General features: G+C 42.4%; 1 protein-coding gene across 1 annotated transcript in view; it reads left to right on the top strand.

Annotated features, from left to right (window-relative positions):
- The window catches only part of GLRA3 (glycine receptor alpha 3), a 296968-nt gene that overhangs the window by 212160 nt on the left and 69853 nt on the right, over positions 1-14955 (top strand). The window contains exons 5-6 of the mRNA XM_044287265.1: positions 9262-9344; positions 12135-12272. Of these exons, the coding sequence (XP_044143200.1) occupies positions 9262-9344; positions 12135-12272 (221 nt within the window). The remainder of the gene's footprint in view (positions 1-9261; positions 9345-12134; positions 12273-14955) is intronic.

Here is a 14955-nt window from a genome sequence, read left to right as displayed (position 1 = left end):
CAAAAACATTACCTTGATCAATAGTTGGCGTTTTATAGGCGGGTAATTAACCTCTGATAAATCTCCCAGGACCCATATCCTGGGGGACAAAGGGACATCAATATTGAGTTTACAAGCCAAATTAATTTGGACCGATCTCCAATAGCTGCTCACCATTGGGCAATCCCAAAACAGATGTAAATGATCTGCCTCGGAATTGCCACAGCGTGGGCAGTCAGAGGAGGCTCTAAGTCCTCTCCTATATAACCACCTAGGTGTCACATATATTTTGTGCAAAATATTAAATTGTACAACAGTGTGATTAAAGTTGTGTGAAACGGATTTTAAACTTTCCCCTATATTCTCCCAATCTGGGGGACCCATATCTAAAAGTACAGAAGACCAGGATCTTTGTCCTGGAGAAAGAACACCCAAAAAAATTCTTTCATTAAGTGTCTATAACAATGTGATATTTTAATTCTCGTGACAGTTTTTTTACAGAATAAATCATGTAAGAATTGTGGAGTATCTATAGAGAAAAGGTGACTATTCAAAGTAGTAGAAAGTGCTGACCTCAATTGAAAGTATGCATACCAAGCCACCTCGCCCAGGTTTGATCTTTGTCTTAGCTCCGTCAGAGACAGGATTTGTCCGCCGCTGACCACCTGATATAAGTACTGAACATTCTTAGTCCTCCAATACTGGCAACAACGCAAGTCCCCTAACTCCAAGAGCTTTGAGTTATGCCACAGTGGGGTACAAATAAGTGATGCCTTGACTCCACACCAGCTCCTTATAACTAACCACGTCTTTATAGCCATTCTGCAAAAAAGTGTATACCCAGTCTGTGGGTTTGCTAAATAATCGGACTCCAATACAGTAAAAAAATCCGAAAAACCTGAGTCTTTCACCACTTTGTTGCAGAAATGGCTACTTTCCCAATCATTAAAAAAACAAAGTTGAGAAGCCACCAAATAGCCCTTAAAATAAGGGAGGTTGAGACCTCCCTGATTATAGGGCATAGAAAAATAAAGTGCCTTCAGTCTCACGCGCTTCCTCCCCCATAATAGATCATTAATCATCCGCTCTATCAATCTAAAATACTTGTCCGTGATCCATACAGGCGAGTTGCGCAGGACATAAAGCACCTGGGGCAGCACTACCATTTTTATTAGAGAGATTCTATCCGCTCTTGCGGGCAGGATTTTTTGCCATATCTTAATTTTTAGCCTCAGCTTTTTCAAAAGGGGAATCAAATTGAGTTGTAAGAATTCCTGAGGTTCGGCAGAGACTAAAATCCCCAGGTATTTTATTGAATCGGAAATTGTTAGCTGGTTGTCCCAGTCGCCTCGCAGCTCATCTATAGGGAGGAGAACAGTCTTCTCCCAATTAATCTGCAAACCGGACGGAGCAGAAAAAGAACCCACCAAATCCATTATTCGAGGGAGAGTGGTTTCTGTTTGATGGACAAAAACCAAGATGTCATCTGCATAGAGGGATACGCGATCATGCTTTCCCATTACACCAAAGCCGGACACCTGCGAGTCTTGCCTAATACTAACTGCTAAGGGTTCAATATAAATGTTAAACAAGAGGGGGGAAAGAGGACATCCTTGACGGGTACCTCTTCCTAGGGAAAAACTCTCAGAGATCGTATCATTGATCCTGATCCTGGCCACTGGAGAGCCATATAGTAACTGCACCATCGACATAAATCTCGGACCAAATCCCATTTTTTTCATCACCTCCCAGAGAAAAATCCACTCCACCCTGTCGAAGGCTTTAGTAGCATCCAACGACAGGATGGAGCGGGAGCTGCACCCCGGGGACTGAATATTCATAAATAACCTATGCAAATTATGATGGGTGCCTCTCTTTGGCATAAAGCCGTTTTGATCTGGGTGGATAATAGTGGGCATAACCCGCGAGAGCCTCCTAGCCAGAACTTTTGATAGTAGCTTAGCGTCAGTATTTAGTAAAGAAATTGGTCTATAGGAACTCATTTCTATAGGGTCTTTATCCTTTTTGGGAATTAGAACAATAAGGGCTTCCATCATAGAGCAGGGTAAACCCCCTCCCTGTATTGCTTGGGAAAAAACCTCTAGTAGCTGAGGGAGAATCACATCACTGTATTTGCGGTAAACCTCGTATGGAAGGCCATCCATCCCTGGCGACGAGTTCCCCGAGATAGATCCCAAGGCCTCCTGGAGCTCCGAAAGAGACAACTCCTCTTCCAGATACTCTATTTGGGTTTCACTTAAAGTAGGAAGTGGAATCTTCTTCAAGAACTGCGTCGCCAGATCAGATGACAAGCCAGGAGAGGAGCTATATATATGAGAGAAATATTTTAAAAAGGCATCTCTAATTCCTTCTGGGTCTGTTATAATTTCCCCCACTGTGTTACGAATCGAGACAATAGATTGATTTTTCTTATCTTGTTGTGTAATTATCCTGGCTAGAAGCTTACCAGGGCGTCCGGACTCCGAAAAATATTTTAAACCCTTAAAGAATACTCTATGGTTTGCTTTCTCTATTATATATTTCTCCACAGAACAACTGGCCTTCTGCATCTCTTCCCTATTATACTCGGAAGGTTGGCTGGTAAATCGTTCAGTTGTGTCTGCAGCAGCCTTGACCAGTTCCTCCTCTTTTTTCTTAAATGTTCTCTTTGCTGCAGCAATCTCACTTATAAACACCCCCCTCAGATATGCTTTCAGGGCGTCCCATACTATATTGATGTCAGCAGAGGGGAAGTTCACCTCCCAAAAGGAGGATATCAATAGTTTAATAGGCTGAGGGTTATCCATAATAGTAAGCCAGTATGGATTCAGCTTAAATCCTAGCCCCCTATTATCCTTATTCTCCCCAATGCAGACCTCAACCAGCATGGGCGAGTGGTCCGAGACTGTTCTTACCCCATATCGTATCTTCCGGATATTGCACAAGTTGCTCTCGTTAGTAAATGCTAAATCAATCCTAGACATTGCTCTACCACCCCGGCTAACACAAGAGTATACTCTCTTTCCTCCGCCAAGATGTTCCCATATATCCACCACTCCAACCTCCGAGCAAAACTGTGGCAACGGTGAATTACATAAATTCCTCCCTCGATCTACATCTAATGTAAATCTGTCTCTGTTCGGGTCCATAACCGCATTGAAGTCCCCCATCAGGACTAGCCGGCATTCTGGCCTCCTTTCAGAAAAAAGCATCAACTGGGTCAGTGGGTACATTGAAAAAGGCGGAGGTATATAGAAGAAGGCAAGAATATAACTATGCCCATGCAGCTTACCATGCAGAAAGATAAATCTGCCCTGATCGTCTATGTAAGATTCTATAAGGATAAAGTCCACAGAATTATGAATCAGCACTGAAACGCCCCTAGAGGAGCTGCTAAAAGTGGAATGGTAAGATTGAGAGTACCATCCCGTTGTCAAGCGGGACACAGTTTCTTTAGTGAGATGAGTTTCTACTAAACAAATGACTGCTGGAAGGTATCTTTTTAATGCATCCATAATAGCTTGCCTTTTGACCCTTTCCCCAAGCCCTCTAACATTCCAAGTTACAATTCTAGTGGCCATCCTTCAGTACTACGGAAACAGACACGGGACAAACCAAAGAAAAAAAAAAAAAAAAAAAAAACCCCTTCCTGCAAGGTGGGTTCCCTTTCCCCCCTCCCCTTTCCCCCCATCCCCCCTCTCTATTGATCCGCCCAATCAGCGAACCTCTAACCTCTAGCCAATCTCCCCCCTCCCCCGCTCCATCCCCCCTCCAACATTTCAATCATAATAATGCACGATTTCAAATATCCCTTTGCTCCATCCAGTCCAGCGCTTGCTGTGGTGTTTCAAAAAAAAGAGAAGTCCCATTATGGATCACTCTTAATTTCGCTGGATACTGTAGGGAATATTTAATCCCCTTTGATGCCAGGCGTTTCTTTATCTCCATGAAATTTCTTCTTTTATCCTGAGTCTGCCGGGCAAAATCAGGAAAAAAGAGCAACCTAGTGCCCTGGTACTCAATAGGAGTACATTCTCTTGCTCTTTTCAGTATCATATCTCTATCCATGGATGATAATAATTTCATTAAGATTGCTCGCGGCGGCCTCCCTGGAATAGGTTTCCCTCCTGGGATACGATGGACTCTTTCTATCTGAAACATGGAAGAAAAATAGTCACTGCCTAAGTTATGCAAGACCACATCTTTAAGTTGTTCCTCTAAGTGTCGGCCTTCCGCTCCCTCTGGGAAACCAATTATACGGACGTTGTTTCGCCTTGACCTATTTTCAAAGTCCTCTAGCTTATTATGTAGTGCTTGGTTTTCTGAAGCAAGGGACAGAGTTTTGGATTTTAGTGTGTTAATATCGGTTTGCAAAGAGTCCACAGTTTTTTCCACATTAAGGACTCGCTCGCGGATCTTTACCAGGTTCTCTCTTATTACAGAAATGTCACTCTGTACAGACCCTAATTGGATAGACATCTCCTGCACTAGAGTGCCATTGTGCTCTACAGCCGAGAGAATTTTATCCAGAACAGAAGGGTCATGTTCAGTTCGCATCTGAGCGGATAGGTCCTCCCCCCCTGCTTCTTGGTCTACCTCCGCTAAACCATCCTCAGAAAATTCGTCGGTTTGGGGAGTTTTTGCAGATTTTTTCGGATTAGCAGAGGACTTTGTTTTGGCTAAGTTCTTTTCATTTAGGAAGGGCGACTTCAAGAACTTATCAATTTTATTTTCTGGGGTCTTAGAGCCCAGCTTTGTTACAGTAGAGTCAATCGACCGTCGTTTTGGGGCCATTCTTTTTTCCTTCTCTCTTTTCCTTTTTTTTTTCTTTCCCTTCCCGACTCTCCTTTCCGGACTCTTTTTTTTTTTTTTTCCCCTTTGCTTTGCGTCACGTTTTCGCTCTCCCCCTGCATGCCTCCTCCCCTCCAAGCTCCCGGCTCCGTCTGATCCAGGGCGCTGACTGAGCGCCGACTGCCCCCAGCGTGCTGCCATGCTCCAGTGCCGTTAGCGGTTCTGAGTGCAGGGGGCCCTGCGATTTACTTACCGATCTGGCTGCTGGTTGCTGGCTCCTGTTGCTCCTCTCTGGCCTCTGGCTCCGGTTCCTGACGCTGGTCTCCTCTTCTGTGTTCCTGCTGCTGGGCCTTCTCTCGTCCGGATCGTCCGTCTCCCTTCTCTGCTGCCTTCTCTCCTCTGCGGTGTGGGTGTGCTCGGATTGGAGTTCTCTGCTCAGCTGTTCACCAGCCCTCTGGTTCGCTTGCTGCTGGCTCCCCCTGCTGGTGACCGGTGGGATTTTTTCATTTTTTCACCTGAAAACCGTTTGCCTGCAGTTTTCCTCCTCCCTGAAGTGGCCACTTGTCATCTGGATCTTTTTTCATCCTGAGGATCCTCGCCTCCCTCGTTGGGCCACGTGAGAAATTAACTATCGTGGCTTTACTGCTATTTGATTAAGTTTTCCGGCTGCACAGAGCCGAAATTTGGTGTTCCCCTTCCCTGTGTGGTGGTGGAGAGGGAGGGTTAAAGGGGTGAATAGAGGGACAAGAGTATAAAGGAAAGGGCCAATAAAGAGAAGTAAAAAGGGAGGAATAGGAGCAGAGGGGAAAGAAGTAAAGGGGACATAAAGGACATGTCAAACAAATTTAATCAGTTTCTATGAGAAGGTAAGTTCTAGACTGTGACTGTGACAAGTGGACATTCTCTGCGCCTCGAGGAAAGAAGGTTTGTACACAAACATAGAAGAGGATTCTTTCTGGTAAGAGCAGTGAGACTATGAACTCTGCCTGAGGAGGTGGTGATGGTAAGTTCACTAAAAAAAGTTCAAGCTGGGCCTGGATGTATTTCTGCAGTGTAATAATATTACAGGCTATAGCTACTTGAGATAGGTCATTGATCCAGGGAGTTATCTGATTGCCTTAAGTGGGGAAAATTGGCTTCTACCTCACAAGTTTTTTTTTTTTGCCTTCCTCTGGATCAACTTGCAGGATAACAGGCCGAACTGGATGGACAAATGTCTTTTTTCGTCCTTATATACTATTTTTTATGTTATATTATATACTATAATCTATAGTAACATTTATAGCCTATGGTAAAATTTCTATACTCCTATTGAACCCATTACTATAGCAGGTCTGAGAGCCTTAACAAGGCTCCCTGCTCCCAATTGCATACATCCCCTACGCTGAAAAGTAAAGGAGAATCAATCTAATAGGGTGACATAAAAAAGTACTAAAATGTTTTTTTAAAATCACTCTCCTTTCCCCAAAATGAAAATAAAAATGAATAAAAAAGTAAACATCACAGGCATTACTGCATCCAAAAACTCCCATACTAAAATATAAAAATATTTAGCTCATACAGTGATGGCATAATAGAAAAAAAAAATGAGATTTACAATTTTTTCATCAGTTCATAAAAGGTGATAAAAAAATCAGAGCTACATAGCTCTGTAAAAATATTTATAAAAAAGTTATGGGGGTCCGAATATGGTAATGAAAAGGAAAACATTTATTTCAAAGCTTTTATTTTTTCATTATTAAAATTATACTGATCCTGAGAATTAAGATAACAGGTCAGTTTTACCACATGCAGAATGCCTCAAAAAATAAACCCATAAAACTGTGGCGGAATTTAATTTTGTTTCCAATTCTACCCCATTTGGAATTTTTTTCCAGCTTCCCTCTAAATTTTATGAAATGTTAAAGGGCTTTTCTGAGATTTTTTAACTGATGACCTATCTGATACCTATCAGTATCTGATCAGTGGGGGTTAGACACCCGGAACCCCAGCCAACCAGATGAAAAGGCACCAGCACTCGCAGTAGCATTGCAGCCTTTTCTCACCAAGCACAGGGCCATACATTGTACAGCAGCTGTGCTTGCTATTTCAGCTCATCCCCATTCACTTCAATGGGGTTGTAGCTGCACCGAGACCATGGGAGCAATGAATGTGATATCACATGGCCTAGGCAAAGCTGCAAGGAGGACACGGCGCTGCTGTGAGTGCTGGTGCCTTTTCAAACAGCTGATCAATGAGGGTACAGGGTGTTGGGCCCCCACCGATTAGATATTGATGATCTATCCAAAAGAGTAAAAAATTTAAATTATAAAATGGAAAACTTTGCTTTAGTCAATAGTACAGAGTGTGTAAATGAGAAATGGCACTATTTCTGGTTTTATATCACTTGTAGCTCACATTTTTTTTAGCATTTTTTCTCTGTACATTCTGAACCTCTAGTTTGCAGATATCTTAGACATGGTAGGTGTAGACTAGCTGCCATCCACTGCACACAGAAATTAGAGAAGCTACTTCCTAAGCTACTCGTACTCACTCAGAAGTTTGCCTCAGGTGCTGAGATAGAAATCTCCTATGTAGCTGTGAAGACTCTTTAGTGTTTCTCTTTGATTCCCGCCACATACGTATACAGTATGCTGCAGCTCACTCTCCCCCCTCCATAGGCTTCTATTGACATGTATAATATAATCCTCCTGTGAAGCTACTCTGTCTCCAGATGGAATTCAAAGCACTTTTCAAAGTGCAAAGCAATTAGAAGGGGGAGGAGATGGGATAAGGAATAAACAGATGATAAGGTGAGAACTATACAAAATATATTACAAAGTTTCTTGTGGTTGCTAGTACTATTGACTTATGCAAAGTTGTGTGAAACATAGTGAATAGTTAAAGGAGTTCTGCAGTTTTTTTAAACTGATGATCTATCCTCTGGATAGATAATCAGCATCTGATCGGCGGGGATCCGACACCCAGGACCCCTTCTGATCAGCTGTTTGAAAAGGCAGCAGCGCTAGCAGTAGTGCCGCGGCCTTCTCGCTGCTTACCGCAGGCCCAATGACGTCACGACTAGTATCAATGGCCTGAGTGGGGCTAAGCTCCATTCAAGGAACAGAGCTTAGCCCCACCCAGGCCATTGATACTACTGCTAGCGCTGCTGCCTTCTCAAACAGCTGATCAGAAGGGGTCCCAGGTGTCGGACCCCCGCCAATCAGACGCTGATTATCTATCCAGAGGATAGATCATCAGTTTAAAAAAACTGCAGAACTCCTTTAACTATTTACTAAGTTTCACACAACTTTGCATAAGTCAATAGTACTAGCGACCACAAGAAACTACTGCCAGCGCCGCTGCCTTCTCAAACAGCAGATCGGCAGGGGTCCCAGGTGTCGGACCCCAGCCGATCAGATGCTAATGATCTATCCAGAGGATAGATTATCAGTTAAAAAAAAAACTGCAGAACCCCTTAAACTATTCACTAACTTTCACACAACTTTGCATAATTCAATAGTACAAGTGACCACAAGAAACTTTGTAATATGTTTTATCAGTGAGAAATGTCTGGTTCTCCAGCTGTTTACCAGCCCCAACTAACACCTGCTCAGAGATGCGGTATAATGGAAAGATTTCCATTTGTTCCTTTTTTTTTTATTCACACCTGGCTTCGGCTCACAATAACTGATGGAAATCATTGACCAAATAACTGAAGTGTGAGCTTTGCCTTAGCAGTTAAACATTTTTGTTATAGTTTCTCCTATGTTTTATTCCTCTTGCAAAAATTAATCGCTCTCCACCTCTATATCATTGTCATCTGCTGTTTGGTCCATTGCCAGACTCAGCCTTTATCATCCATGGCCACGTTTATCTAGTTTTCTGTGATCTGCGAGTTTATTATTCTGTATTTGTTGAATAATACATGCTTCACATTTTTCTTGTGATTGTTCGGTTGTTATGTAATTCTGCTCTACTGAAGTCCTGGGGATTATGTGAGTACCAAGAGCTATTGATTAGGGCTTTGGAAAAGCGACTGCTCCAGGTGAAGCCGTAAAACGCAAAGAACAGGCACAGGGCTCCCTTGTGTGATACCATAAGGTAGTTTTGTTTCTAGCCCTAACTTTAATAGAGAGGTGCTTACTAGGTGTCGTTCTAAGAGACACAATAACTGTAATCACCAATAGGGTTGTCTGTCCTAACTGTGGGGGTGCTGAAATCACTGGGACTGCTGCTTGGGAAATTCCCCAGAAGTAGAATGAAGGAATGCCAAAAAGGAAGATAAAGTCCAAAAGGGATTCTCCCATAATGAAGTTTCACACTTGCAGGTGCTGCTACTGTTTTTCCTATGTAACCAACAGCTATAGTGGTTTCAACAGCATTTTTTACAGAATTATTTTAATACTCTGTTTTCATTGGAAATTATTTGCTGTCTGTTTTAAAAAAAATGCAGCATGGCAGTCTATTGCTTTTCACTTTTTAACAACAACTTTTTTTTTGTGATTTCAGGCTGACACTTACACTGTCCTGTCCTATGGATCTGAAAAATTTTCCTATGGATGTGCAGACTTGCATAATGCAATTGGAAAGCTGTAAGTGCAACACTAGAAAATAAAATATTTGCATAAAGGGACATTAAGTCTAAATGACAAATTATCTTACATCAAGGAGATAACTGTAAATTAGGTACAATTAGACCATAGGTTCACCTTTGAAAACTGTTTTACATTGCAGCCCCTAGTTCAACCCCTTAAAAGGAACTTGTCAAACTGAACAGAGAGTTTTCTAGGCAATCAGAGTGCTTTTGACTTAGGTAGAATTTATTTGTACCCAAATTAGATGGTCTGTTTGGCCTCATGCACACGACCGTTGTGTGCCTCTGTGGCCGTTGTTCCGTTTTCGGTGATTTTCTGCGGACACATTGACTTTCAATGGGTCCGTTGAAAACTCGGAAAATGCACCGTTGTTCATCAGAGGCCGTGATCCATGTTTCCTGTCCATCAAAAAAATAGGACAACGGTTCACGGACCCATTCAAGTCAATGGGTCCGTTAAAGAACACGGATGCACACAAGATTAGCATCCACGTCCGTGATCCGTGGCCGTAGGTTACTTTCATACAGACGGATCCGAAGATCCGTCTGCATAAAAGCTTTTTCAGAGATCCGACAGTATATTCTAACACAGAGGCGTTCCCATAGTGATGGGGACGCTTCTAGTTAGAATATACTATGAACTGTGTACATGACTGCCCCCTGCTGCCTGGCAGCACCCGATCTCTTACAGGGGGCTGTGATCCACACAATTAACCCCTCAGGTGCCGCACCCCACTCCCTCCCCAGTTTTGATTTCATTGGTGGCCCATGTGCGGCCTCCCCCCCCCCCCGATCATTGGTGGCAGCGGAGAGTTCCGATCGGAGTCCCAGATCATTAAGCAATGCGCCGCACAGACCTGTCACTTACCAGTGGCCACCAATGAAATTAATACAATAGAGGGAGGGAGGGAGGGAGGGGGGGCCGGGGGGCGCACACTGGCCACCAATGAAACTAATACAATAGAGGGAGGGAGGGGGGCCGAGGGGGGCGCACTGGCCACCAATGAAATTGAAACTGGGGAGGTAGGGGGATCTGCCCCCTGTTGCCTGGCAGCCCCTGATCTCTTACAGGGGACTATGATATGCACAATTAACCCCCCTCAGGTGCGGCACCTGAGGGGTTAATTGTGCTGGTGACGGCCCCCTGTAAGAGATCAGGTGCTGACAGGCAGCAGGGGGAAGTCATGTACACAGTTCTTAGTATATTCTAACTTGAAGCGTCCCCATCACCATGGGAATGCCTCTGTGTTAAAATATACTGTCGGATCTGAGTTTCACAATCTAACTCATATCCGACAGTATATTCTAACACAGAGGCGTTCCCATGGTGATGGGGACGCTTCAAGTTAAAATATACCATCGGATTGGAGAAAACTCTGATCCGATGGCATAATAGGGACTCCTGACTTTACATTGAAAGTCAATGGGGGACGGATCCGTTTGCAATTGCACCATATTGTGTCAACGTCAAACTGATCCGTCCCCATTACCTTGCATTGTAAGTCAGGACGGATCCGTTTGGGTCCGCATGGCCAGGCGGACACCCCAAAATTTTTCTTCATGTCCATGGATCCTCCAAAAATCAAGGAAGACCCACAGAAGAAAAAATGGACACGGATCACAGACCTACGGACCCCGTTTTTGCGGACCTTAAAAAAAAACGGTCATGTGCATGAGGCCTTTGGCAGAATTGGACCCAAACTGGATTTTAAGAAATTCGTTCATTGCTACATGTGGGTTAAATAATGTGATACATTTGTCTGGGTTTTTACAGATGCAACAAGACCAGTACTTTCTTTTTATTTTTAGAAATAAAAAAAAATATTTTAAATTGGGAAAATATGTTTGTGCTTTTTCTTATTATTAATATTTTTTAAACATTTAACTTTTTAAATTTTTTAACCCCACTAGTGGAATCAACTATGTGATAGTTCGATAACTCATAAGACACTGCAATACTTTTGTATTGCAGTATATGATATCCATCATCATAACACCTAATAGATTCATAATATTTCAGACTTAAGGACCTTCTTTAGTCCACCAGCTGCTATGACAACCCATCGGTACCCTCTTATGTTGTCAAAGGTGTGCTGATGGGGTTACAGAGGAAGCCCCCGTAGATGCCATTGCCCTGATAATTTTCACTAATAGGGCATTTGGATATCACAGAATGTGGTCCCCCACTTGGTAGTGCCCTCTGGGAACCAAGTATTACATGGCTCATCGTTCAGTGCACAAGCCTTTTAAAGCAAAATGTTTAAGTTTTTTTTGCAATGTAAATTTATTAATAATTTTGATAAATACGATGGAAACTTGTATAATTAACTTTTCATCTTAGATGAACATATTCACTTTGGCGGAACAGATTTTGACATAGCAGTTGTTTCTTGTCAAATTAATATCTTTGAATTTGGGATGTTTCTTCTGGCAACTGTTGACATGCTTCAAATGATAATCAGTATTACCCACAGCTGTTTTTCAATTGAATACACACCATCCTATTGAGTATCAAAGTATTTTATGTGGAGTCAAGGATATAATTCTAAGACGGTGTTCAGGGAACCAGAAAACACATCAGGCACTATAATAGTGACCTTTAAAGACCGATTAAATGTAGGAATTTATATAATTTTAAATTCTGGAAAAATATATTATTTTAATTTTTTTTAGAAAGTATTTCTTTTTCCTTGAGAAAGATTCTGAATGGATTATTATTTTATGTTGTCGCATGATAGAACTGTCATATGACATATCTATCTTTAGATTTTGCTTATGTGTCTTCCAGTTGGATACACAATGAATGATCTCATTTTTGAATGGCAAGAAAATGCACCTGTACAGATAGCAGATGGCCTGACTCTTCCACAGTTTGTCCTAAAAGAAGAAAAAGATTTACGTTACTGTACCAAGCACTATAATACAGGTAATTCTCGTCTGGTCAACCTTCCAGATCTTATTTTTGCGCTTTTCCCCTTACAAATTTACCGACTTTATTTCTTGATATATTGGGAACATTTGTGGTCTTATGGACAGAATCTCAGAGTATAGATAACACTTTGTGCGGACCCATAGAAATAAATTGGTCCACATGTACGGTCTCAAACAACGGTTATATGAATGAGATCTTAGGCTACACGCACAAGAAAGTTAAAAACAGCCATGTGACAGCTGTTTTTTTCACGGCCGTCACACGGTCATTTTCAGAACCATTGTTAAAAATGGGTACACTAGAACAATATGGCATTTTAGTGGTTCAAAAAAAAAACCTTGTCCGCTTGCGCTTGCAGTGGCAGTCACTCCTCTCTTGATTGAAAAGGACCTGCGAAAGGACCTGCTGTCAGCATTATGACATTGTCATGCTCTCATGCTAAGAATGCAGGGTGATGTTATCATGTGGAGCGCAGGTCCTTTGGCTGGACTTTTTCAATTAAGAGAGGAGTGACTGCCTCTGCGCTTGCAAGTGGATGAGGTGAGTATTTTTTTGCTAAATAAAAACATTACAGCTGGCGGCCACTACGGGGGACATTATAGCTGTTGGGGGCCGCTATGGGAGATATTACTAATGCTGTGGGTCACTATGAGAGACATTACTAACTCGGGGGGCCTGGGAGACATTCCTAATGCTGGGGGCCACGATGGGAGCCATTATTACAGTGGGGACCATTATGGGGGACATTATCTGTACTGAGGGTTCTGCAAGAGTTGGGATCTTTAGAAAAAAAAAGCCAATGAAATTCATCCATATTTCATGTCCATTTTTATGTCCATGAAAAACTGATGCAAAACGGCTGGTAAAAACAGACAGAAAATGGTTGCACAAATGGTTGAAAACTGGCTGTGAAAAACTGACTTTTTCCCAGTGTTGTGTGCATGTAGCCATAGTTTGTTAATACAAGTTAAGTACAAATATCATAAAGGTCTCATGCACACAGCAAAGCCATTTACAGTACCTGTGCTGTGCAAAGTCACTGTCACCAATGGCTTCTAGGGGAAAATATCTTCAAAAAACAGCACCTGTTGGATTGTGCACAATTTCATATTCTATGTGAGACTGTTAAAAACCTTTATCTGCCCTTCAATGGAATTGGAGGCAAACCGGTGCAGAGTATGGCCGTATACACTGCTGTGGGGGTCATACAACTTGGAGGTTACTACAGAGGTTAATACGTCTATGTACTTGAGCTATTATTATTGGTTGGTATGTATTTTAAACATAATTTCACATAAAAAACAAATCACACATAAAACACACATCATGGAAACATAGGATACCTGAGCTGCATCTCTACTTTACGAATAAGGGATACAGAATGTGGCATGTGCTACTTTTCCAGATAGGATATGCTGCTAGGTGGAAAGGATGATGGTGTTGTTGTGCTGCATCACAGAGCACATATTATGATGGTACATCACAGGCAATGCAAATTCTATAAAAAGTTGAATTATATAAGGCGATGCTTACAATGTCTATAAAATAGTCTCCATCCCCCATCCTGGAATCTGTATGTTAACTTACCTTGGTTTAAATTTAATAAGTATTTTCAGACTGATTAAAGTGTCCATTCATGACCGGAAATTATATTTAAGTCACTACCTATAGATTACGCTTAAAATTGTTATCAAACCACTATAATGCCACCTCTAATGCCCAGGCCCCTTACACAGGTTGTACTTACCTTGCTCCCTAGCACCCGCGTTGCTTCTGATGCCCGCACGGCCGCCACTTCATCTTTACCTTCATGCGGATCAAAACATCAGGTGATGGGGATGCAGCCAATAGCAGGCCACAATGGGGACGAGCCTTCCTAGCATTGCAGGTGAGGCTAAGACGGCCCATCCCTGTCACGGCCTGCTATTGCCTGCCATCCGGAACCCCTTCCCTCCCTCATCGCCAGATGTTTTGATCTGCATGACGGGGAGATGCAGCGGCAGCCATGCGGGCATCAAAAGCGGTGTGGGTGTCGGAGAGCAAGGTAAGTACATAAGTACAACCTATTTAAGTAGCAAGCACGTTTTTAGATCCGGCAATGCCATTGATGTTTAAACATTTTTTTGTTTTTTATTCTAGGAAAAGGGGTGATTTGATTTTGTAATCTTTTAAAACTTTTTTTTTTTTTTACCCTTTTTAAAGTCACCCTAGGTTACTATAACATGTAATCATTAGATTGTGTCTTGTATTCTGTTATGAATATCTATGTATTACAGAATACTGAATTTAGTATATTCCAATACACTGCTGTCACCTGCAGGCCTTCATTAAAATATACTATTAATCGGCCTGTAAGCTTAAGCCTATTACTAGTATGGGCCGTCTTCCCTGATCTCAGCCAAAGGCAGGTGGCCCGAGCCAGGAAGCGCATGGCTCTCTATTTTAGCGCTCCCAGATGTTAGTCACATTTGACCACGGCATCTGAGAGGTTAATTGTCCACAACTGGGATTACTGACGATTGCAGTCATTAGCCCTGGGCCTCTGCTACTGTATGTAAAACCCATTGTTTATGGCACCCCCAGCACTCGCTAGCAGGCACTATCTTTTAAGACCAGACTTTTACCGTATATGTATGGCAGAGGTCCAGAAAGGGTTAAAGAGGTTGTGCCAAATCTT

This window comes from Bufo gargarizans, chromosome 1 (genome assembly GCF_014858855.1).
Source record: "Bufo gargarizans isolate SCDJY-AF-19 chromosome 1, ASM1485885v1, whole genome shotgun sequence".
NCBI classification, from domain to species: Eukaryota; Metazoa; Chordata; class Amphibia; order Anura; family Bufonidae; genus Bufo; species Bufo gargarizans.
The sequence above is the reverse complement of the archived record's forward strand: the minus strand, read 5'-3'. Positions and strand labels throughout refer to the sequence as shown.